We start from the raw sequence: 25,572 nt of genomic DNA, 5'->3' as shown, positions 1-25,572 counted from the left end.
ATTTTTTTTTTCTACGTCCTTCCGTACGTTCCGTTCAGTTACGCCGCGTCGTGCGTCGTGTCGTGCAATCACGCCGGCGTCGTTGTCACTGCGTCGCCGCTTTGTCATCGTTGTGCACAGTTTGGGGAGTTTGCACAGAATTTCATCAGTTTTGCCCATAGTTGTGAGGGCTGGAGGAAGGCGTAAGCGTGTCTGCTGTCCTAGTTTAAAAGAGTTCAGCGTCGGAATTCATCGGGGCAGCACTGAAGAAAGCTGTCGTCGAGGCCGTGTATATACTTCAGCGGACGGCCCGCCATTGTGAATTGATTGTCGTTCGCGGTGACGTGCTTTTATTGACGATGTTCGTGCAAAACATAGGACTGTCGTGTAAAGACGCTTGTTTTGCACCTTCTGACGACGATACAAAGTTTTCCGAACGTAAAACATGCAGGGACGCCGGATCTGGTCAGAGCATGGGTGACGTTCGTTCGCTGGCACGCCCGTCCCATGTGTATACTACACCGAATCGTCCTATGCGGCAAGTCGGATGGACACGTGCCGTACGTAGGGCGGCCCGCGAAATGGTACCGTGTGTAGCCGTATTTTCTGAACACATCGACATGACAGGGCATCGTTGCGAGGTTGCCGCAGTCTCCAGCGTAGCAAAGATGTGGCACCGAAGCAGCCGTATCATTTGTTTCTCCACGCGGGATACCGACAACAGTGGGTCAACTTCGCTTGCTGTTAACAACGATCGGAATATTTGGCCGCCAAGGAAGAGCAGCCGAATTCGCCAGCTCCATTTTGCGGTGGCCAATGCACGCGTTTTATCTTTATCGCATGCTTACAGTGTTGTCAAGTTCCGACCCATTCTGTATGCTGAGGCCAAACTAAAAATGGTTCGCTACATCCACTATATGGCAGTGATTCCGACTAGCACAAATTAAGTCGTCGGCCTCACTTAACGATGCAGACGACCGCGATTCTGGCATCGACAACATGGTGTAACACGCTTGCGACTAGCAGAGGAATTCTGCAAATGGCCATTCATCTAGCGCACTCCTCAACGGCACCGCATGGCACCAGTTTTTAAGCCCACGAGATCACGTGTCCGGTCACTTGCGACCGCCGGGCGCGCGTTTTGATGTGACCTTATAATTTATCATAATTGACAAGTGACGAATAATAATTACTATTCATCAATGGTGGACAGGCCGCCATTGGAATCTGAACCTGGCAATGTTTAACGCTAGAACGTTATCTAGTGAGGCGAGTCTAGCAGTGCTATTGGAGGAATTAGAGGGCAGTAAATGGGGTATAATAGGGCTCAGTGAAGTTAGGAGGACGAAAGACGCATATACAGTGCTGAAAAGCTGGCACGTCCTGTGCTACCGGGGCTTAGCGGAGAGACGAGAACTAGGAGTCGGATTCCTGATTAATAAGGATATAGCTGGTAACATACAGGAATTCTATAGCATTAAGGAGAGGGTGGCAGGTCTTGTTGTGAAACTTAATCAGAGGTACAAATTGAAGGTCGTACAGGTGTACGCCCCTACATCCAGTCATGATGTCCAGGAAGTCGAAAGCTTCTATGAAGACGTGGAATCGGCAATGGGTAAAGTCAAAACAAAATACACTATACTGATGGGCGACTTCAATGCCAGGGTAGGCAAGAAGCAGGCTGGAGACAAGTCAGTGGGGGAATATATCATAGGCTCTAGGAATAGCAGAGGAGAGTTATTAGTAGAGTTTGCAGAACAGAATAATATGCGGATAATGAATACCTTCTTCCGCAAGCGGGATAGCCGAAAGTGGACGTGAAGGAGCCCGAATGGCGAGACTAGAAATGAAATAGACTTTATACTCTGCGCTAACCCTGGCATCATACAAGATGTGGACGTGCTTGGCAAGGTGGGCTGCAGTGACCATAGGATGGTAAGAACTCGAATTAGCCTAGACTTGAGGAGGGAACGGAAGAAACTGGTACATAAGAAGCCCATCAATGAGTTAGCAGTAAGAGGGAAAATAGAGGAATTCCGGATCAAGCTACAGAACAGGTATTCGGCCTTAACTCAGGAAGAGGACCTTAGTGCTGAAGATATGAACGACAATCATATGGGCATCATTAAGGAATGTGCAATAGAAGTCGGTGGTAACTCCGTTAGACAGGATACCAGTAAGCTATCGCAGGAGACGAAAGATCTGATCAAGAAACGCCAATGTATGAAAGCCTCTAATCCTACAGCTAGAATAGAACTGGGAGAACTTTCCAAGTTAATCAACAAGCGTAAGACAGCTGACATAAGGAAGTATAATATGGATAGAATTGAACATGCTTTCAGGAACGGAGGAAGCCTAAAAGCAGTGAAGAAGAAATTAGGAATAGGCAAGAATCAGATGTATGCGTTCAGAGACAAAGCCGGCAATATCATTACTAATATGGATGAGATCATTCAAGTGGCTGAGGAGTTCTATAGAGATTTATACAGTACCAGTGGCACCCACGACGATAATGGAAGAGAGAATAGTCTAGAGGAATTTGAAATCCCACAGGTAACACCGGAAGAAGTAAAGAAAGCCTTGGGAGCTATGCAAAGGGGGAAGGCAGCTGGGGAGGATCAGGTAACAGCAGATTTGTTCAAGGATGGTGGGCAGATAGTTCTAGAGAAACTGGCCACCCTGTATACGCAATGCCTCATGACTTCGAGCGTACCGGAATCGTGGAAAAACGCTAACATAGTCCTAATCCATAAGAAAGGGGACGCCAAAGACTTGAAAAATTATAGACCGATCAGCTTACTGTCCATTGCCTACAAAGTATTTACTAAGGTAATTCCAAATAGAATCAGGAACACCTTAGACTTCCATCAACCAAAGGACCAGGCAGGATTCCGTAAATTCTACTCAGGAATAGACCTTATTCACACTATCAATAAGGTGATAGAGAAATGTGCGGAATATAACCAACCCTTATATATAGCTTTCATTGATTACGAGAAAGCGTTTGATTCATTAGAAACCTCAGCAGTCATGGAGGCATTACGGAATCAGGGTGTAGACGAGCCGTATGTAAAAATACTGAAAGATATCTACAGCGGCTCCACAGCCACCGTAGTCCTCTATAAAGAAAGCAACGAAATCCCAATTGAGAAAGGCGTCAGACAGGGAGATACGATCTCTCCAATGCTATTCACAGCGTGTTTACAGGAGGTATTCAGAGACCTGGATTGGGAAGAATTTGGGATAAGAGTTAATGGAGAATACCTTAGTAACTTGCGATTCGCTGATGATATTGCCTTGCTTAGTAACTCAGGGGACCAATTGCAATGCATGCTCACTGACCTGGAGAGGCAAAGCAGAAGAGTGGGTCTAAAAATTAATCTACAGAAAACTAAAGTAATGTTTAACAGTCTCGGAAGAGAACAGCCGTTTACGATAGGTAGCGAGGCACTGGAAGTGGTAAGGGAATACATCTATTTAGGGCAGGTAGTGACCGCGGATCCGAATCATGAGACGGAAATGATCAGAAGAATAAGAATGGGCTGGGGTGCATTTGGCAGACATTCTCAGATCATGAACAGCAGGTTGCCATTATCCCTTATAATAGCTGTGTCTTACCAGTACTCACGTAGGGGGCAGAAACTTGGAGGCTTATGAAAAGGGTTCTACTTAAATCGAGGACGACGCAACGAGCTGTGGAAAGAAGAATGATAGGTGTAACGTTAAGGGATAAGAAAAGAGCAGATTGGCTCAGGGAACAAACGCGAGTTAATGACATCTTAGTTGAAATCAAGAAAAAGAAATGGGGGGGGGGGGCATGGGCCGGACATGTATTGAGGAGCGAAGATAACCGATGTTAATTAATGGTTGCGGACTGGATTCCAAGGGAAGGGAAGCGTAGCAGAGGGCGGCAGAAAGTTAGGTGGGCGGATGAGATTAAGAAGTTTGCAGGGACAACACGGTCACAATTAGTACATGACCGGGGTAGTTGGAGAAGTATGGGAGAGGCCTTTGCTCTGCAGTGGGCGTAACCCGGCTGATGATGATGATTACTTTGAAGTCTTTGCGATTTCGTTTCGTGATTGCCAAACACAGACCAATGCATTAAAACATAAAACTCAAAAACAAAAATTTTTCAGTCAGGATCCTTTAACAATATTTAATGAAGTATTTATCATCATCAATGAAGTCTGCCAAATTTCTTCTTTTTGTATGTGTACCGTGCGGTTGCTGTGCTTCTTTGTTGTTGTTTGAAGATGAGCAGTCGCCAACTATCTGAAAGGTCGACCATTCTGCTAAATGTCTAAGCACATTTACCGGCAAAAGGAATATCAGCGTACAGAGCAAAAATGCCAATGGATCACGATTTTAATTACGTGTCTTTCACCGTGAGCTGAATACGTCAGCAACTCGACGCAAGCGTTTTAGAAGGCCGCGCGCCATATGAGTCCCTGATTTCTTCAACGGAAAGCGCGTAGAACTGTGGTCCTTCGTTTGTGGAAAACAACACGTTACCACGCAAAAATGTCTTCTTGAATAAAAGCGTTGGGCGTAAGGGCTCTGAACTATCCACCAAATTTTCGTTCAGCTTGCACTTGGACAACACGCAGCTCACGTGGTATTAGATGAAGGAGAAAAAAAGGCAAAGCTTGTTCAATCTCTCATACAAACAGGCGGGCACGGTAATAGAGCAGCAGCTCCCAGGTTTGATTTATGCGGACGGCATTGTGTTGCTTGTAACAGACAAACTGATGTGCCACGTCTGGCTAATATCAGTGGACACAAAGGTGAGAATTTCGGATTGCAACTTAGCGTTAAAAAGGCATGTCTTATGATATGCAACGAAAAAAGTGAACAGACAGTGTGAATACAGGACCAGGAAATACCTCGGATAAAATACAAATACCTTGGTATATGAATAAATGAGGGCAATGTATATATGGAAACACTGGAAAAAACAACCATAGCAAATGGGAACAGAAATACGGTCATAATGAAACACAGAGCGCTTGGAGATACAATAAGTACAAGGTGATTTGTAGTACGTGGAAATGTGTCGTGGCTTCAGTACCTAGATTTGGAAATGTGGTTGTTTGCTTGAAGTCAGAGGCAAAATCAGGACCCGATTTCAACCACAGGCCAGTGGGACGCCTCGCATTGGGCTCTCGGGAAATCTACATATGTAGCCGCACAGGATGATATGGGCTGGACAAGTTTTGTTAGGGAAAATGCAAGTTAGGGAAGCTCAGAGTAAAATTGACTTTGAAGAACGACTGAGGAATATAGAGGAAAGTAAATGGGTTGGGAGAGTGTTCATGTATTCACTCACAGTGAAGGAAAAGAACTAGGAAGCTTATACCAGCAAGCATGCGACTGGTATAGTAAGCAACATCGCAACAAAGAACGTTAATCTCAAAGTCAGAGAGGTTGAGACAATCTCCAGGGTGGCGGTAATGGAAAAGAAACTGGGGAGGGGGGTGGAACTGGCGGGGGGGGGTAGAACTGGGGGGTGGTGGAACGGTGCGTATTCAGGACCATTATAAGTGCGGGGCACCATAATGGGGCTTTGGAATATCTGACGTCGACTTAGCGGTTTCCCTCCACCTCTATCCCCCTCGTTTCAACATTGTAAACGCGCTCGTTCAGGACTGCTGCAGCACATGCGGCGCGCTTGTGATTCTCTGTCAGTCACGAGCAACCCTGCATCGTCCCTTATTCTTGCTTTAATTGATCAGCGTCACGTTTTAATCAATTAGTAAATCAGTGTATTTCATGTTCAATGAATCTATGAAGCGCATCGTGATGCCACGGGGGCGACAAATTAGCAGAATAGACTGATGGACAGAAGAATGTGAAGGGAGGTGTTGCAGCGCCATTCTAGGTGAATTACATCGTAAGAGCTGCACTGAGGCCTGCGACAAGGCCATGTTGTCGGTGTATACCTCGAAGTGTGATATATGGAAGACAAAAACAATGATAATTAGCAGAGTTGCTATAAACGATTTTTGATTATTATTTTGCGAATATTGTGGTCAGTATACTGAAGCATTTGTTGGACTTTCTCAGAAATAAAGCATTTGTGTGATATTATGTATCTGCCACACAGTGCACTTTTTTCTGTACGTTTTTATTTCTTCACAGTTAGATAAGACAAGTTGTCTTTCTGCTTAGGGATTTTGCAAGGATTTTATTGCAAGGCTGTATGTAATTTCGATTGCAATCGATTTTCGCGTCCTTGTCTTGATCGCACCACTTGAATTGCGTAGAATTCAGGAGCTCATCAATGTACGGCTGTTTCGCCTATTGCTCTCTATTCACTGGAGCAGAAATAAGTGTTTATTTATTTGTGCAATTATCTGTTTATTGATTGATCATCTGCATGGTGCTTTGATTTAAAGCAAATGAGTGCGTGGAGTGCCCTTCTCTCCTAACTTATCGTATGTTCATCTCCTCTGACGCAGAGAGGGCCGTTGCTACATTGCAGCACCACGACGCAATCACGTGAGTTGTGGCAGTGTAAATGCGCTGCACGTGTGTTTGGAGCAGTTGGCCTGCGACGAAAGTGTTTCTGCTCGCAGTGGAACCTGCTCGGAAAAGGCGGCCCAGGGTTATTCGAAGCTCATTGGAGACAGCATGTTCCAGTGCGAGGTAACATCGCTAACTGACAAGAATGGACATCGAGTTTCCTTCCAGAGTTACTAGTGGGAAATGTAGCGCTGCACTCATTAAGTCGTCATGGGCCTGATGGGTAGTGGGTGGATTTTTCTACGCTTCGGCATGACTTCGTGGCGAAAGCAAACTGCAACTTATTTGTACTTCTGCTGTAACGCGTGTTAATCACACAGTAGTTTTTTTTAGCTCGGTGGAGCACCTTACGTTGAGAGCTGCTTCATCCTGTTATACCATTACGACTGCAAAAATACTTGCCTCGACAATTGTGAGCATGCGTGTCCCTAAATTCTGCTGACTTCTGTGCTGAGACAATCACTGGTGGGTGAATATTCTGTGATATCTTGAAGGGTTTATTTGTAAGATTTTGAAAGCAGCGCGATGGCAGAAATTAGAGAATAAATGAGGTTAATTATTGTCATACAGACGATATTAGGTTAAAATAAGTAAAAATATTCTTCGAAGAGAGAGGAACGAAGTTTGGACAAATTCATATACTATACACATCACTCCCACGCTGGATGAAGCGCTGTACCCACGACTCACGTAGACACTAGCGCCAGATTTCTCGCTGGATAGTAATTTTGGTATGAAACTCTGTCAGTATACATTAGCGTGTTGCGCAAACGTTGGCGTAAACGAAGTCTCGGCCTTCAATATAGCGTAAATGGTTATGATCAGTCTTCATAGCCTGCCGTGGCGTGCTAGGTCTCCTGAGAAAACACCTATGCAGCACTAAAGTAATTCGTAATACCACAAATAGTCAATAGAAATTCGACTACTGCGCTCAATTAGGCTAATTAGCAGGCGTACAACACGCCTGAGAATACGACGAATCTTTTCGTTATGCTTACGCACGAAATGGGGTTCTCGTGAGCTTTTACGAAGATTACATATAATTTTGCCGTGGGCCGAACAATGACAAAACGAAATCATATGCGGAGGTACAAGAGCTTCTGTGGCTTTGGCCGTGATTTTCAATACTCTGAAATGAGGTGTCGGATTTATTTTTGCTGTACTGTAGAACGTACTCGCAGATGTGTCTTATTCGTAGACCAGTCATCTGTCGGAGTCAGTGCGGTTCGTTGATGAAACGATGATGCGACTGATTGCTGCAGAAGGTGATCAGCGACGGGATCGTGAGCCTCCTGTGGCGAAACCCGGACAGCTACGACGAGCCACTACAGTTTTGCCACAGGCTGAACGAGACTATCTGCTACATCACCGAAAATGAGAAGAAGGTATAATTTGATACCGAAGCCGGTCCAACACACATTGGCTAAAATTTGACAAACCCGAAGAGATTATAAGCGTCTTTGGACAGACGACTACAGACTACATACAGACTACTAGAGCAATCACATCATTAACTGGTCATACATACACACATACAACATACATGCGAGAGAGGCTACCAAAAGTCCTGCATTCGAACTTTCATATACCCTGTTTGTTCTTTCAGTTTCTGGTGATCGCTTACAACCCCATGGGTCAGAGGGTGAAGCACTATGTTCGGCTCCCGGTTCCCTTCAAGGATGGCTATGTGGTTGAGACACGAGATAAAGAGACCGTGCAGTCTCAGGTATGGCAGCGCTACAGTGTTTTGAAGGTATCGGACGCAGAAGTTCCCATGGGATAGGATGTGCAACGTACGCTTTGCGATAGTCAAGTATTATGACTAGCACGTGCTCCTTAGCAACACCAATTCGGGATGCGATTGCATGACAGACAAATCTAACCTTCCTAAAGTGGGCTGCGAATAAAGCATATGAATTACGCATGGGCCACAGACACTCTTGATGCGGAATGGAAGCTTCGTATGTAACATTTATATTGAAAGCCGACCAACCACCTACTGAAGGATTGAAAAGGGGGCGAGTTGGTACCTATCCATTCTTGGGCAGCGTACGCACAAACGGTCTTCTTTCTCTTGTTTGTTTGTGTGTGCGTTGGCCAAGAATGGATAACCCTGTACTCTTAGCTCCTTCCACACGTTCTCCCTCACCATATCTGTAGGCAAACTTATGGAAAACATAATGCTCTCTCGATTCAAATTGTACATAGATTCTATTGAATATCTTTATACATTTACCGACTAGTTCTAATATTTCCTCTCTGGTCAAACTTCTCCAAGCTTCATGACGATATCTTCGCCATGTCCAATGCAGTCTAACTTTGAGATATTCTGGCCCTCACTCTAAAAAAGGCCTTCAATCACGTGGCCCACGATGCCTTGCTCGACGAGTTGGCTCGCTCATGCTGTGGCTCTAGTCTTTACAACTACATGCTCACCTTTCTCCCTAGCTGAACCTGCTCTATTCGCTTTGCTGATTCTGTCCTAGCTAATCTTCAATGTGTTACACTGCAAAGCCTCGGTTCTTTCTCCTGTTCTCTTCAACTTGGCCGTGTGCAAAATACATTGTGCACTTGCCACTCTCAAAGGACCTTCGCTTTACAATCTACGCAGACGACATAAATATATGGATGCCCGCTGCCTCCCCGGGTCATCTGCAAGACACTTTGCAATGTTCCCTCGACCTCTCTTCCAAATCTGCCCAGTCTATTGAGTTTGCGTGGTCCCTCGAGAAATCTGAACTCCTCCTTGTCCATCTCATCCGTTGACACCACGCTCCCATCCAAGTTACCTGCGCTGGGATTGCTGTAACGCAGCCGCGTCACATCGGGATCCTTGTTCTCCACATTGCCCTAACAGACGTACTTGTTCACATTATAAAAAATTCCCACTGAGTTTGAATAGCTTTCATTAAACTGTTTTTAGAAACTCAATAAAACTTCTGTGTATACTTGTGCCAGGGTGATCGCGGTGTTATCGCAATGCGGCGGCCGTTCAGGAAATCTTTCGCCAAATCGAGCAGGTACTGCACATGAGGCGCCGTATGTCCCCGCTATCGCGGACTGCGGAAAACTGACATGCTCCGCTTTGACGACGCTCTCGTAGTCTCTCGCTTTCATTAGCTCCCATACGTTAAGATTTCGGCAAAAAGATCTCATCAAGCTCGATGCTTTCCTTCGTAAGGTGACGAAGCTGGCACTTGGCGTTCCTGTCAGCACTAGTACAAATCTCTTAATGCTACTACACGTACACGGCACCACAGAAGAAATCATCAACATTCACAAACGGAATCAGGAACTCTGTCTCACTCTGACCTCGCAGGGTCGCTTCATTCTTTTTCATCTCAGCTTTCATGTCCCTGACGCCTCTGTCCCTGTTTCTACTTCGCTTCCTACCACTATGCAGGCGCTTCTCACGGTCGGCCCCGCTTCCTCACCACGTGTATCCACAGCGATCACAGATGACACGCGTACACTGCTACCCGTGACATAGCATATAGGCACCCTTACCGCACGTATGAGCCTTTACACCGACGCTTTGACTCGACCGTATGCAACTTTTTATTATGAACGTTTCCCAATAACTGACTTTGCCCTGGCGGAGTTCTACGCCGTTGCAATCGAGTTCCGCTACCTTCCGCGACATTCACGCAATGGGTGAAGACTGCACTGCGCTTCACTAAAAAGGGCGAAGTGCGAGGCGTAGAGAGGGGCTTCGGTGCCCGGAAAGAAAGTGGACAGGATCGGCACTGAGCATGACAAAATACAGGCAGCTACCCGCTGTAAATATTTATTTACTGTAAAAGCGAGCGTAATTTTTAATGCTGCATGCCAGCAACCGTCGAAGGTCCGCCGCCCGCTAGCAAATACATTCAGAGTGAAAGTATGCATGGCGCCGAACTGTCGATGAGCGAGCGACTCCATATTGCTATATACCGCAGGCGTTATGGATAATCTTCTGGTGAACGGGGAGGCCTCAAGAGGCTATTAGATGACTTAGAAATAGAATTTCTTCTTTTACAAGAAAAAGCCAGGAAGCTGGCCTGTAGCTTCAAACCTAACGCACAATTTCTAGAACAATTACAAAGGCTTTACTGACTAAGCATAATAAATAATCGCCCTGCTTATTAAAGTGTTGGGGACGGTACACCAACGTCTACACTTTCCAGAGGCATATCGTAATGTGCACATTACGTTCCCCAGAAAGTGTCAGTGATCTCAAGCCACTGTTAACTTTATACCGAGAGAGAAAACTAGTTTTTTATGCTTCTTGAGTATCGAAAGAAAAGAATATGCTATGAAAGAACTGATCTAGTGACCACTGACAACGTAGCCTTCCCTTGGCGCTTCAGGCTTGAGCTTGAAGCGCCAAGGGAGGGCTACGTTGTCAGCGGTCACTAGATCAGTTCTTTCATAGCATATTCTTTTCAGCCTATTTTTTCAGGCTTGAGCTTGAAGCGCCAAGGGAAGGCTACATTGTCAGTGGCCACTAGATCAGTTATTTCATAGCTATCGGCATAAAGTTAACAGTGGCTTGAGATCACTGACACTTTCTGGGGACGGTAATGTGAACTTTACAATATGCCTCTGGAAAGTGTAGCTATTGGTGTATCGTGCCCAACACTTTAATAAGTAGGGCAATTATTTATTATACTTAGTCAGTAAAGCCTTTGTAAGTGTTGTAGAAATGGCGCATTATGTAGCTGTGTAGAGTATGAGGTCGGTTGTTGATTTTTTTTAACTGTGTAAGAAGGCTGTTGTATGAAATTCGATTTTCTCGAAAGTAACTGCGGCAGCTCGTTTTTCTGTTACTGTGACTTAAATGACAACTATTCACTATACTCGCTTCTTTTCGTGGCAAATCACTTAATGCGACGTACCAATAGGTTTAAGTTATTCTCTGTGGTTTTCCCGCAGGTTGTTCCCATGGCTAATACAGTTATGGATCTTCCGCTCAAGAAACACATTGCGATGAACGAGCTCGTGTTTCAAGTGGAGTTGCCGCCACTGGGAGCCACCGCCTACCACGTATCAAGAATACCAGGTACAACATATGTGCCCTATTATACGTGCCAGATGTGCTGGTAAAATTTTAGATAAAGAATACAGTGAAGATTTAAAGTTGAAGAAACCCACCGTAGGTCGTGTGTGCAACGCACTTACTGGGCGAAAATAGAAGCTTCGTGGAAGCTGAGATAGTTTCCCACATCAAGGCGCACCTGTGGAAACAGGTTTGCGCTTAGAGCTATACAGTTGCTTTGTGCGCCGAGCATGAGTGGCACGGCTACAGAGTTTTTCACAGAAACTACATTTTGTGATTCATGTTCCTGACCAACAAATACTTAGAGAGTAGGGTGCGCACATGATAAAGATGAAAAGTCGTTTTAAGATCGACCTGAAGATACGAAAGCGGATGCCCAGCACAACACGTGGCCACAAATAAGCCGAGCCCTCTATATCCGACCTACATCCGTCTGCTTGCGCTGCCCAGAGGAGGTGGTGAAAGGATGTGCGTGTAAGAAGGGGGACTCGATGATGTTTTGTTCTCTTCCTGCGGTATAGAACAAGCAAAGAAAGTTACCGATGAAAGAAGAACAAGCTTCAGACAATGGTAGTCCTTAACAGTAAATTCGACAAAATTCTTCTTCCAGAATGAAACAGGGAATGGCCAGGCTTGCGTTTGAGGGTTTCTCCCAGTGGGTAGGTATCCGATTAAGAAAATGGAGCTTGGCTGAACAGCAAGCAAGGTCGCAATGTTAACGAGTGCGCAGGACAAAATGGTGCCGCAAGTGTAATGGAGGTATACAGAGGTGGCGCCTCAACGCATGATGCGGCGTTGTAGTGCTGTTTTTTTTTCTCGGCGCCGGGCAGCTACGACAGTGCGTTTTAATTTTCTGTTTTTTTTTCCAGTCGCGAAGCCGGCAAACGAAAACTACGACATATTCAAGATTGACCTGGAGGAATCGTCGATCGAAAACGAGGTATAGCATTAGTGTCACAATATAATAATTCAAGTTAAATGTTCTGAAAGCTTATTTTGGTGGCGCGCACTGGTCGTGACTATAGTCGCCATGGCAGACAATGATTATTACGCAGCGATATCGATTAATAAAGAGCACATTGCGGGTTGAGGAATAGAACTTGCAAATAATATTCAAAGTAAACTATTTCGCATTTATTGTTGGTGAATATTTAGAACCAATACTGCGATGGAAAGGCTATGGGTAAAATTAAGAGCATTTTAATATTTTCATTCGGCAGCCGCGTTGACAAAATTTTAAAACCTATCGGGTGCAGACGCTTCGCTATGGGCTCTTGTCGACACCCTTTGGAACGCCAAATGTTTTTAAAAATTTGCAATATCAATCAATCAATCAATCAATCAATCAATCAATCAATCAATCAATCAATCAATCAATCAATCAATCAATCAATCAATCAATCAATCAATCAATCAATCAATCAATCAAATGAGGCTTTAATGTGCGAGAGTACCCCGTCAAACCACCACTCGAGGAAGTTATGACAAAGTAGAGAGAGAGAGAGAGAGAGAGAGAGAGAGTTAAACGGGATGGCAAAGGCAGGGAGGTTAACCAGAGTAGTCGGGTTAGCAAGTCTGTGCCCTGAATTAACAAATTGGCCTCCGAATCTAAGCAGTTTCTTGACTACACCGAGATTTGAGCGACTCGGTGACGTTTCCGGCGTTTCCCCTTGCATGTCGTGTTGATGATAGGGCTTTAACACGATGGTGATGATGAGTTATTGGCATCCCATTTGAAACAGGGTGGTGGCAAATAGTCACTAAGCCTGCTTTTGTTAATTATGTATGCCGTACATGTTTTTCATTCTGGCGTTATTATATACATTTTCTTAACCTTTTTTCTCTTCCTCAAAACTTCTCTAGCTACCGTGTACCTATGCATGTAACGGGTGCGGTCGTATCAGTCTCTTCCCTGCTTTTTTCCCACCAATACAGTAAACTTTTCTTGCTTATCTCGACTGTTGAACGGTTGATGCTGGCGTCCACTTTAAATGCAAGTACTTCTGGAAGGTGTACGTTATCTACAGGTCTTACTGAGTGTATGTCTTCGCAATACAATAGGATGCGCTAAGTGGCCTCCAGATTTTTTGCTACAGCAGACGCATGCCTCATCTTATTGTGAATATTTCTTCCTGTAAGCTTTTGTCCTTAGACAACCAGCTCGAGCCTAAAATAGCAAGGCGCTGCCCTTTGCGTTACGGTACAAATTTTTCCTTCTAATTTCTTTCTTCCCATTCTTTTAAATCTCCGTGGTCCTTTTTGTTTCCATTCTTTACATCCAATTAAATTACTCTCACTTTCTTTGTGATGACTCCCGGTTGTCTATGTACAGTTTAAATTACCCTGTACTTGATTGCCAACTTCCTTGACCCACGACCTTTGGTGTTAATTAAGGCGAACTTAATTAATGTAGAGTTAATTAAGGCACTTGAAACCACGACCTTGGTGGGAGTCTAACCCACGACCTTTGGTGTTCATTAATGCGAAGTTAATAAAAGCACAGTTAATTAAGACTCTTACCCACGATCTTCAATTTTAGAAAACAAGTGATAGGAAGTAACGACACATTCGAATGAGAACGTCAAGTAATATAACTAATGTTTCGTGAGCGCGCAGGCTTTCGCCTACATCCTCTTTAGCCTATGCTAAAGTGACTCAACTTTTGTTCCCGTTGTTTGCATCCAATTCACTGTATATATTTCTTTCACTTTCATTTTGATGACTCTTTGTTGTATATTCACACTTTCGATTACCGTGTACTTGGTTGCCAATTTTATTGACCTCTTCCCCCATTCTGTGTCCACGCTTTTCATGTACACATACTTGTGCACTTTAGCCGCCCATTTATTTTCATCCACGTTACCACTGGCTCTTTGGTCGTCCCAGATGTCATCAACGCAAATCACCAGCTATGGAACTCCACTTTGGTGTCACCGTGCTTCACTGCACACACAGTCATCACATCCTTCTTCTTTTATTCCTTCTATTCCCCCTTTCCGTCACCCCAATGTAGGGTAGCAAACCAGACGCTCGTCTGGTTGACCTCTCTCTCTCTCTCTCTCTCTCTCTCTCTCTCTCTCTCTCTCTCTCTCTCTCTCGTTCCTGAGTCTTTCTTCATAACTGTCTCGATACCTTAAAAACCGCCTCAGTGCGTCGATGTCTTCCTCGCTGTCGAGATACATTGTGGAGCGGAGGATTGTTTAAGAATGGGGAGGTTATTCTCAGTCTTACTCATCAAGCGAGAACAGCTTTATGTTTGAGTGACTCAAGGCACTCTAGTCATCACGAAGGGGTTTAAATGCGTTCGGACAAGAAACGGAGGAGTGTTTGCCTAAAGAGTCTGAAAGCTCGCCTGTCCTCCGCATTAAGGTATTATCTGGTCTTGATAGGATCGCATGGACACGAACGGTGGCTACCTTTTGAGGCGTTAAAATGTTTTGCAACCTCTTAAGCTCTATTGCGATTCTTTTTAACGACCCACTCGACGGTAATAGTGGGTGGTATCGACGTGAAACTCTCGGGGTGAGAGATATCGGTCATGCTCCGAGAGACAATGGGCGATGTAGCTGGCGGAGGGAGCTGGTGTTTCGACCTTAGCAGAGAGTTTATCATGTGGGGGTCATGAAAACTGTTTACCTGACTGAAAAGCTCTACCAATTTCTATAGCTTGTTGTTTGGTGAATGGCGTGAGTGCTTGACATTCGCGATCACTTCGTGTGGGAGGTTGGTAGGTGCAGTAAGTTGTGTTCGTCTGCTGGTGGCACCATTAGATAGTTGACCTCGAGTGAGTACTAGTAGGCAACCTTAAATGTGCGATCCGTGCAATAAAATGGTGACGATCAGGAAAGTGGCCCTCTGGTTCTCAGCACAGAGGGTTTCATCATACGTGTCGAAACCAGGCAGTGACAAGGGTCTGCTTGTCGCTTAGACTTAGGCGAGTTGGTGATTCAAGGAAAAACGAGCCCAACATGAAAGACGAGGATAGAGAACCAAATACGCACGTGTACAGTGATTCACAAGAGCGCCTCCAATGAAAATGTTACTCAGAGCATGTACTTGAATAACATTCTGCAATGGTTGCTCTTCGTAGCTTTCTCGGTTATCGGAATTTGGGCACCTGTTAGCGGTAGCAAAGAGGCCTTTGCCAGCAGATTTCACGCACGCTGAGACTCCGATCGCGCACAGTTGTGGTTGCGACACGGCTGCGGGTAATTAATGAATGTGGTCGCTGCTCAGTACACGAGATGTACACGCTGAAATGTTTGTGCCACACAGAAGTACCGCTTGATCGTGGATGTGACCACCGGCCTGCTGAAGGAGGTCATCATTCTGGAGAGGGGCGAGACGTTGGTGCTGCGCCAGTCGTTCTTTTGCTACGAGGCGCAGAACACTGGCGGCAAAGCGAGCGTCGGAGCCTCGTCCACGTCGGGCGCCTATATCTTCAGTCCAGCCGACGACGAGCCGTACGACCTGGGCACACACGTTACGTACAGAATCATCAAGGTATGTTTTACGTTGCGTTCAGTTGGCCCTGCGTTTCAGGGCCAATTCAGGGCCAAATACTCTGCCAAACGCAGCGTGTTTCATCGCATGTATCGAACATATCATCTATGATAGAAAAATCTGAGCACATCTAAGCATTTCTTATGAGTTGTGAATGGGAATGTATTACTGTCCAACTGAACGCCGCTGAGCGGTCCTTCGAGTTTTACGTTGCGAGTAATGTACCAGAGCGGTACGGTGCTGCCCGAGCCAGCAAGCAGCAGCAGCAGCCTCCGGTGCCAACGCCGCATGCCACCGAGGTCCTGCGAGGAAGCAGCAGCTGTTACCAAGGCCGGCTGGCGCGCGCGGCAACGAAGCCCAGTGGGGGTAAGAGAGAGAGATACGGATTTCGCGCCTGCTTCCGAGAGCGAGGGTGACGGGGCGTTGCGGCGATGCCCTGTCCCCTCACGCAACACCTGGCGCGTTAAGGCAGCAGCAGCTGTTCCCTCTTTCCCACTCTGCTTCGTCGAGGCGAGCTCGTGACGTGGCGTCGCAGCCAATGACAATGCGAACTTAGGTGCCGTTTCACTGCTATAGACGACAGACGCCGGCTTTTTCGCTCAATAGGCCATTCAACGCTTTCGCATCAATAATCTCTGAGGTTCCCATGAGACAATGGCTCCGTCTATAAAATTATCAAAGACTGGAAGACATCTCGCGTTTATCCGGTTAGCCGCCGCGGCAGCCCAGTGGCATCGCCCAGCTGAGCTCGGAATCACTGGTTCAAACACCGGCCGCTCATTGTCACGGAGAGGAAACACAAAATGCCCATGCACTTAGATTTAGGTGCACGTTAAAGAACAGCCTGTGGTATAAATTAATCCGGAGTCCCTCACTACAGCGTGACTCATTATTAGATCGTCGTTCTGCCATGAAAAATCCCAGAATGCAACCTTTCGTATTCAGTTTCGCTTTCCGATTCAGTACTCCACGTTTATAGAGAACGCGTGCTCCTTATGTTGACTCGGCCGTCTCAGCATGAGATCGCATATCTCGGAGGTTGATTAATTTGAAGTGATTTGCTTCATACCAACCAAGCAGACGTGCCACCTCTCACCGAAATTGCAAAGAGAACTCGCCTGCTAACGAGTCAACCCACAAAAAGCTGATACTTGTCGACCAGTAGAATTCATCGCTTGTTTGGGTACTAAATGAGTGCTTTACATTCACGATCGCTTCGTAGGTTGGTAGGTGCAGTAAGTTGTGTTCGACTGCTGGTGGCACCATTAGATAGTTGACTTCGAGTGAGTACTAGTAGGCAACCTTAAATATGTGATCATCACACAGGCGGAGAAGCTGAAGTGCGTACACCAGGAAAGTAGAGCTGCGCCTGTTAAACTCTTCTCTAGAATCTGCAGATGCGAATCGAAACTTGCTTTTCCAAACACAAGTCGAATGCACTTACTTATCAGCATATAAAATGTGTTTCTTGAGCGTAAGATCAATCAATCAATTAATTAATTAATTAATTAATTAATTAATTAATTAATTAATTAATTAATTAATTAATTAATTAACATAGTACGGTTGGAAAAGACAGCGACGCGCTTCATTATAGAACCAAAATACCACGACCCCGTATAAGCGTGATGTTGGCGCCGCGGAGAGGCGATGTTCTCGTGTGGTGGTACCAGAGAATGCAGCCAACAGATGGTTTTTGTAAAGAGTATGGGGCTTATAGCACAAGAGCGGCACACGTTTAGCCCAGAACTGGCACCCGTTTGTATTAATAACGCGTGAGAACTTTAACTGAACTCATAGCATGCATGAACTGGCCGAGGACAAAATATTATCTACTGCAATTACTAATTTCATCTGATCATTCAGCAGGGTCAATGGTAAAGAATGTGTTCGGTGGTTTTATTGTTACCACATTAGTCACAGGCAGCCCTGTCGGCTATTCCGATGCACTAAGCAAATAATTTCGCAATTGCTACACCAAGCAATCGGCAAAGAACACTTGTCTCATACCGTGATAGCCCTGTTGGGAGGCGGGGTCGTGTAGAAAAGTCCAGGCGATGCAGGCGGGTATTCTATGTGCTGGAAACTTGGCCTGTTCCACATGGAGCGTGCGGCATCAGGCGCGAGCATGCGAAGATTAGTTGCTGCATCTGTTCTTGATAACGGGATGGGTTCCTGCACGCCATAACCATGAGTACACCGAGCAACATCGCCGGCGTTATCCTTGATCGATGAAATGATGAAAAATCTCTCAAATTTCAAGCATTACTCATTCGTGTGGTTCACGCTGTAAAATGGATATCATACACAGTAGTGTTGCCTTAGAATCACTGAATGCGCTCCATGTTAGAGGCCCTTTTTGGCGAATCACACCAAATGCGCTACGAAAGAAAGCAAGTTCCGCCGCAGTCGACGCTTTCCATTGAGGAGCCCTAAATTTTTTGCCGGAGAGATATCTCACAGACCCACCTACTGTGGTCGAACGGTCAGTGTCAATGTGAATATGGTCTTTGTAAAGATACCTATCGCATTTATTCGAGTATCATGATCATGATCAGCCTATTTTTACGTCCACTGAAGGACGAATGCCTCTCCATGCGATCTCCAAGTAACCCTGTCTTGCGCTAGCTGATTCCAACGCGCCTGCAGATGTCCTAATTTCACCATCCCACCTAGTTTTCTTTAGTCCTCGACTGCACTTGTCTTCTCTTGACACCCATTCTGTAACACTAATGATCCACCGGTTATCTACAATACGAATTACATGGTCTACCCAGCTACACTTTGTTTTTCTTAATATCAGCTAGACTATCGGCTATCCCCGTCTGCTCTCTGATCCACACCGCTATCCTCCCGCTTCTTAACGTTATGCCTAACATTTTTTCGTTCCATCGCTTTTTGCGTGGTCCTTAACTTGTTCTTACCCGCCGTGGTTGCTCAGTGGCTATGGTGTTAGGCTGCTGAGCACGAGGTCGCGGGATCGAATCCCGGCCACGGCGGCCGCATTTCGATGGGTCGAAATGCGAAAACGCCCGTGTACTTAGATTTAGGTGCACGTTAAAGAACCCCAGGTGGTCAAAATTTCCGGAGTCCCCCACTACGGCGTGCCTCATAATCAGAAAGTGGTTTTGGCACGTAAAACCCCATATATTATTATTATTATTATTAACTTGTTCTTGAGCTTCTTTGCTAACGTCCAAGTTTCTACCTCATGTGCCAGCACCGGTAGAGTACAATGATTGTCCAATATACGTCAACCTTTTTTCTCAAGAATGTCACCCAAAATAAGCTGTCGACTTATATTCGTGACCAAATGATTTCGACCCATATTCGTGAGCAAAGCTAGCACAAGTATACCGAGCCAACGGAATCTATCCCCAAGCGTCTAATCCGTAGTGGCTGTCGCGATAATTTGTGGATATCGCCTGACAGAAAGAGGGAGAAGGTCGGTGTTCTAGCAGCGAGACGAGATGGTGGGAAGAGGCGAGGGCAAGGTGCCTGGTGAGTACTTTGAGCGCTTCCGCAACAATGTGAGTCGTCACTAGTCAGTCGCGAACAATCGCCACATTTATCGAAGGAAAAATTGTCATCCGACCTAGTGTAGCGCAAAGCTAGAAAGGAAACCCATACGGATTTCTCAGACAGAAAGCTTCGCAGTTCAAGAAAAAATCGTCCTTACCCGTGGATACAACCGAAACCAACGCCTCTCTAGGGCGATCGCTACACCATCTGAGCTAACCAGGAGGCCAGCAAATTACCGGGCGAGGTTGATTGATCCACAAGGCGAAGCACAGGGGCAGTGAATAGGGCAAATCAGCTCCACAGAAGCCCGCGAGGTGGAGGAATGTTCTTGAAAAATATGGTCAATCATTTTACAGCAGCATTTATGCAGAATTTTTCTTAAACTGTGAAGCTTTCTTTCTGAGAGACGCGTATTCTCCTGTGATTCTCCTGTGTGGCTTCCTGTGCACATATGTACTTCGTATAGCGTAGAAAAGCTGGATGGTTATGTTGGGGTGCTGTATGCTACAGGACAGACTATCCTTTTGTTGCTGTTGGTACCAGCCTCGCATATCGAAGATGAGCCAACGGCACAAAGCGACGAGGACAGGAACACCCCTCGGTTCATGTACTGGTCGCTTCGCGCCGCTCGTTCCGCTTTGACATGAACGTCCAACTTGCTCAACACAAAATTCAGTTTCACATTTTTAGTTAATTACTCGTTATTTGTGTTGCTACCTTGTCAGTGCTCTCAGTGATCAGCATTTTTGAGAGTAATAGGCTGCCCATATTCGTAATGTTTTAGGCGCATGTCATTAATAATTTGGCAAAAAGCCTGACGTCTTGTTCGTTCTTGCAGGGAAACGTGGTACAGGAGATCCAGCAGGTGTTCGACTCCTGGATTACTCAAGTTATCCGGCTCTACAAGGGCCTGGACCTCATCGAGTTCGAGTGGATGGTGGGACCCATCCCGGTCGAGTGAGGTCCCTGTATATGGAGCGAGGTGCCCCCCAGGCTTGAGATGCAACTCTTTGAGTAGACTGCACTGAGTGGCCCTGCCGGTCTGGTGCTCCTTATGTCAATAAGGAACGGAAGATAAGCGTTGCTACAGCAAGAGCGCAATGCTTTCGTGCGGGCACTTAGAAGACAAGTGTGTGCAGCACCATTCGTGTAATGATACACTAGCAGAGAACGGCCGTCACGTAAGCAGCCGTCCGTAATCTGGTTTCCCTCGAGCACCGCTGCCGCATAATAACACCTTCACTTTAAGAGTGACATTATACGTTTGATGAAATTATGGAAAGTATTTTCTTTTATAGAAGTACGCGCCTCCGCTTGTGACCCTTGGGACGTGTTTTAGCAGGGGTTTATAGTTCATTGTTGCAGATAGAACAGTCGCTCGTAGTAGGTCGTCATTTAGTTGTTACTTTATTGGATACCAGTAACTGATAATGTTGCCAGTCTGCTTCCTCGGTGTTTAAACGTGCCAAGGGGCCTTATTTCCTCTGGCTGAAGTTGCTTGCTCTACGGCAAAAATCCTACCATACGAAGTCTATTGTACTAAGTCTTCTGTGCAAATTATATTGGTCTTGGTGGTTATCGTAAAAAAGAAAGTCCTAGTTCCGTCGGAAATGCAATGTATTCGTTGGGATAGCAAATTATTAGAAAGTTATACGAAGTAAGGTTAGTCGTTTTATCAGCTGCATGAGCTGCTGTAAACATTCGCTTAATAGCTAAATTAACAAGCACGATGTCACGCGCGCACAGGCAAACACGAACACATCTCACTCGATGGCCGTGGACACTCGCTGCCAGAACGCTGGCGTGATGGAACAGCGGCAGCAGCGGCGAGCGAATTCACTTTGCTGCTGCCTTTCTTTTCAACATGAACTAGGCGCGTGAGAACAGCGCACACGAAGCCATCAGCTATCTCTGGTCGGCTAGCCTTCGAACCCAGCGAAGATTGCCTCCAAGATGGGACGCGCTCAGCCGGTCTCAGCCGCCGCAGATGGAGTCGACATGGATATGTGTGATCTTCGTGCTAGGGGCTTCAGACGTTCTTGTGGCTTCGTTTATTACGCTTTATCAGGGCCTAAATTGGACTAAATTTCAAAGCAATTTATACGTTTTTAATGTAGAAGGTACTAAGATTCTGCAATCAGGCACGCATAATCGCTGCTAATTGCAATGGTTACGCTTGTCTATGCGTCCGTGGCCTAAGGTTTTCAGTATCTGGCTTCTGTGCTGAAGGTCCTGTGCTCGAATCCTGTCGTCGGACACTTTTATTAACGTTTCTTTCATTACTTATAACGCAATACTTGCTTAAGAATGATCACTCTGCAAAGTCACTAAGCCATTTAGAGCCAGAAGGATGAAGTTTAGGCATATCCATGTATTGCCCATCATTCCCATGCTCGCTGAACTGCCCTGCTCGCAGCTTCTGTAGGCACTAGCGCCACAGTTCCCCAGAGTGATTGTATGGAACTCTATGGGAGCAGAAACCTAACCTGCCCCCCCTAGCGCGCTCACATCTCCTCGCCCGCTGCCACCCATCACCTGCGCGCGTAACAAGACGGCGCGCACCCTCCCCGTCTTCACTGTTTAAGGCGATTAGCGCAGCTCAGGACGAGCAAAAAAGGAAAGAGGTAGGGGTAATCAAAGGGAGCGGAAAACAGGGTTCTCACCCTGTTTTCCGCTCCCTTTGATTACCCCTACCTCTGTCCTTTTTTGCTCGTCCTGAGCTGCGCTAATAGCCTTAAACAGTTATGACATACCAACTCGCCCAAACTGCCACGCATTTGACCTCCCCGTCTTCCTCCCTCGCAAGCGCGAGAAGACACCGCCGCATCAAGCCACCACCCTTTCTGGCTCCCCCTCGCAAGCTTTCGCTCGCGCCTACAGCATACGGTGCGCGGCTGCGATGTTATCGCACTACGGAAAAAAATTCACCTTGGTCGGCGCCTGTTTCCTGTTATCGCCATACGGATGAATATTCTGATACAAACTGCAAGGGCTATTCACTAATTTAGTAAATTTCATAAGTGAAAACATTTATACAAATTCCCCTTACCTCTTATGGCGCAGGTGACGAGTGACGCTGAGGGAAGGAAAAAAAAATTGCCTCAGCGGGTCTCAGCACAATAGTGACCTTGTAGGAAAAAATTCTTTAATCTTAACCAACTAGGTCTTAATTTTAGGCAACCTTAATCTTAAGCAACGTCAAGTTGCTTGTCAGGACGCTCGCCTGTCGAGTGCACCTGGTCCAAGCCTGTTTAAGGGTTCGTTAAAGAGCATGTTCGGGTGGAGAGGAAACTGCCCCCATACACGTCCCCACACGAATACCTCGACAACTAAAAAAGTTTGCCATCTTCACTTAGCGTTGAAGACTCATCGCTCTTCATGCAGGAGCCGCCGAAGCAGGGTGGTCAGCCGTGAGATCATTTCGCGTTACTCAACAAACCTCCTAAACGACGGCATATTCTACACGGACTCCAATGGGCGAACAACGATCGAAAGAAGGTATGTGTGCCACCCGGGAGCACGTAACGCGCGGGAAAGCGATCGGACGACGAGTACGTGAGTCTTGCTATACATCGACCTGTGCCGAATGCTATACCAAAGATCGATAGCTGCGGACACGCCACGTAGGCGTTGAAATTTCTGCTTCCTGATTCATCTACAACCATCCTGGTTCCGGAGCAGCAATTTTTCAACCAGTTGCTATCTCACTATTTCGTAGGGTGTAGCAGATAAGGATAGGAAGGTTAAGGTGTTTTTACACACAGGGGCAGAAACTTAAGGTTCTGCGCAACGAACGATGAAGCAAAGAGTGATAGGTGTAACCTTAAAAGATAGGAAAACAGCGGCGTGGATTAGAGAGAAAACGGGGGCAGCCGATTTTCCAGCTGAGATTAGGGTCAATCAGTAGAGTTGGGCAGGCCATGAAATGTGCAGGGCAGTTAACCGATGGTCTATTAGAGTTACCGAATGGGTTTTAGGGGAAGAGAAGCGCAATTTAGGAGCAGGTAACTAGATAAGGGGGCAGTTTGTATAGTGTGATGAAAATAGAAAATTTGCAGACATAGGAGGATGGCGTTAGGTGGCGCAAGATATAAAGAGAACTGAGATGGGAGATCGGTGCGAAATTCCTTCGTCCTACAGTGGACTTAAATAGCCTGATAAAGAAGAAGATGATGGTGTGACACTTTAAGAACAACGGCAGCGTTGGGAAGCTCCCTTCGCGGAAATAGCTGCATGGTTTCCGTTTGTTGTCTCTGGATATACAGATACATATATACCACCTGGGTTACCACGACGTGAACCGACCATGCTGTACCGTCTGTAACTAGGCGTCGCATATACAAACGCTTATGCCTTCGCCATTGGAATGGCCAACAGTACCACGTGCGACACATGCAGCTGTGATGAGACGCTCCCCACACATAATTTGCGTCTGCCCGCGCTATAGTGGCGATAGGCAAGTGATGTGCGGAGTGCTGGACCAATTGGACAATCGTCCGCTATCAGAACTAAAAGCTCTAAGCCAGCGCTCCCAAAGAACCTCCGCGCAGAAGGCTTTATTCGCGCTTCTAAGATTCCTGCAGTCTACGAGTCTTTACGATAGACTTTACGAACGCCACTCCCTACCTCTCTATAGTGTACGAAGTCTGTTTTTGCTCGTCTCTCTTTATTTCTCTCGCTCTCCCCTGCCGTTCTCTATCTCTTTTTATACCCCTACTCCTTCCCCTTGTGCAGGGTAGCCAACCGGAACTACCCCTGGTTGACCTCCATACCTTTCTATGCATCATTTCTCTCTCTCTCTTTCATATAAACCAATTTTCGAGACCTTTCCTTCTGCCAAATGAAAGGCGTTCACTCTAATTGGGCAGAAGCATTGAAAACGAACTCTATCTAGGTGCACGAGGGCTCTCTAAAAGGGATTTAAGTATGGGCAAGTAGTTATTTCCGCATGAAGGAGCTTAGAACACTCTTCTGCTTTTACAGCGTAATAGAATATAGAGGGTCATCATAGTTATAGCTAAATAATACAGAAAACTAAATATAGTTTCTAAGTGTCATCGACGCATGAGTAACTTCATGTGTTGATATGCTAGTATTTAATTGACCCGCCGTGGTTGCTCAGTGGCTATGGTGTTAGGCTGCTGAGCACGAGGTCGCGGGATCGAATCCCGGCCACGGCGGCCGCATTTCGATGGGGGCGAAATGCGAAAACACCCGTGTACTTAGATTTAGTTGCACGTTAAAGAACCCCAGGTGGTCGAAATTTGCGGAGTCCCCCACTACGGCGTGCCTCATAATCAGAAAGTGGTTTTGGCACGTAAAACCCCATAATTTAATTTTTAGTATTTAATTGTGAGCTTCACGTATTGTTTTTGCCGCAGGTAATGGTTAACCAAGATGAACCCAGGTTGAGAAGTTATCAAAGCGAGCTTGCGCCCCGAAACATGCGTCGTACTTTTTTTATTACGATAGCATGCCTTTTGACATGAAGCATTATTTACAAGTATAGTGGATTCCCGGCAGAGTCCGGTCCAACTATCCACTTCCGGCGGCCGACCTAGGGTGGTCAACATCGAAGCAGGTGTTTCTGCCGGAGGGCGTGTAGAGGAGAATAAGTCCAGAGTAGGTGCCCAGTGTCCACCTCGCAGGCAGTAGCGGGACAGAAGAGGCCGGAATCGCTGTTGGAGGCGCGCTATCATGTCGACCACGACCAGGTTACCGTAGGCGTAAGGGCGACACGGGCGCGTAACCTTCGTAGCAAGACCTCTTTCCAGCGTGCTAGGCCGCCAGGGAGGTCGGTGCCACACGGTGGGAGAAGTGCTCGCGTGGTGCGCTGAAGGTTTTCTTTTTCCTTGAGTAGCCTTGGTTTCTGGAGAGGTGGGGGCCAAATGAAGGGGACGAGGAGTTTTATTGTGACTCGCTTCATCCACCAAGGCTTGTGTGGGATGTGCATTGCGACGTATGCATTGTACACGTACAGTAACAGAGAATTGCTCAAGTGTGTC

The 25,572-nt window shown here is 46.2% G+C and overlaps 1 protein-coding gene across 1 annotated transcript in view; it reads left to right on the top strand.

Moving 5' to 3' along the window:
* The window catches only part of LOC142581404 (lysosomal alpha-mannosidase-like), an 86,913-nt gene that overhangs the window by 35,153 nt on the left and 26,188 nt on the right, over positions 1-25,572 (top strand). Inside the window, exons 10-18 of the mRNA XM_075691208.1 lie at positions 6,441-6,480; positions 6,558-6,627; positions 7,767-7,889; positions 8,111-8,230; positions 11,419-11,545; positions 12,412-12,482; positions 15,818-16,045; positions 20,406-20,524; positions 22,952-23,065. Coding sequence (XP_075547323.1) covers positions 6,441-6,480; positions 6,558-6,627; positions 7,767-7,889; positions 8,111-8,230; positions 11,419-11,545; positions 12,412-12,482; positions 15,818-16,045; positions 20,406-20,524; positions 22,952-23,065 — 1,012 coding nt within the window. The remainder of the gene's footprint in view (positions 1-6,440; positions 6,481-6,557; positions 6,628-7,766; positions 7,890-8,110; positions 8,231-11,418; positions 11,546-12,411; positions 12,483-15,817; positions 16,046-20,405; positions 20,525-22,951; positions 23,066-25,572) is intronic.

This window comes from Dermacentor variabilis, chromosome 1 (genome assembly GCF_050947875.1).
Source record: "Dermacentor variabilis isolate Ectoservices chromosome 1, ASM5094787v1, whole genome shotgun sequence".
NCBI classification, from domain to species: Eukaryota; Metazoa; Arthropoda; class Arachnida; order Ixodida; family Ixodidae; genus Dermacentor; species Dermacentor variabilis.
This window is presented reverse-complemented; position numbering and strand designations above follow the sequence as displayed.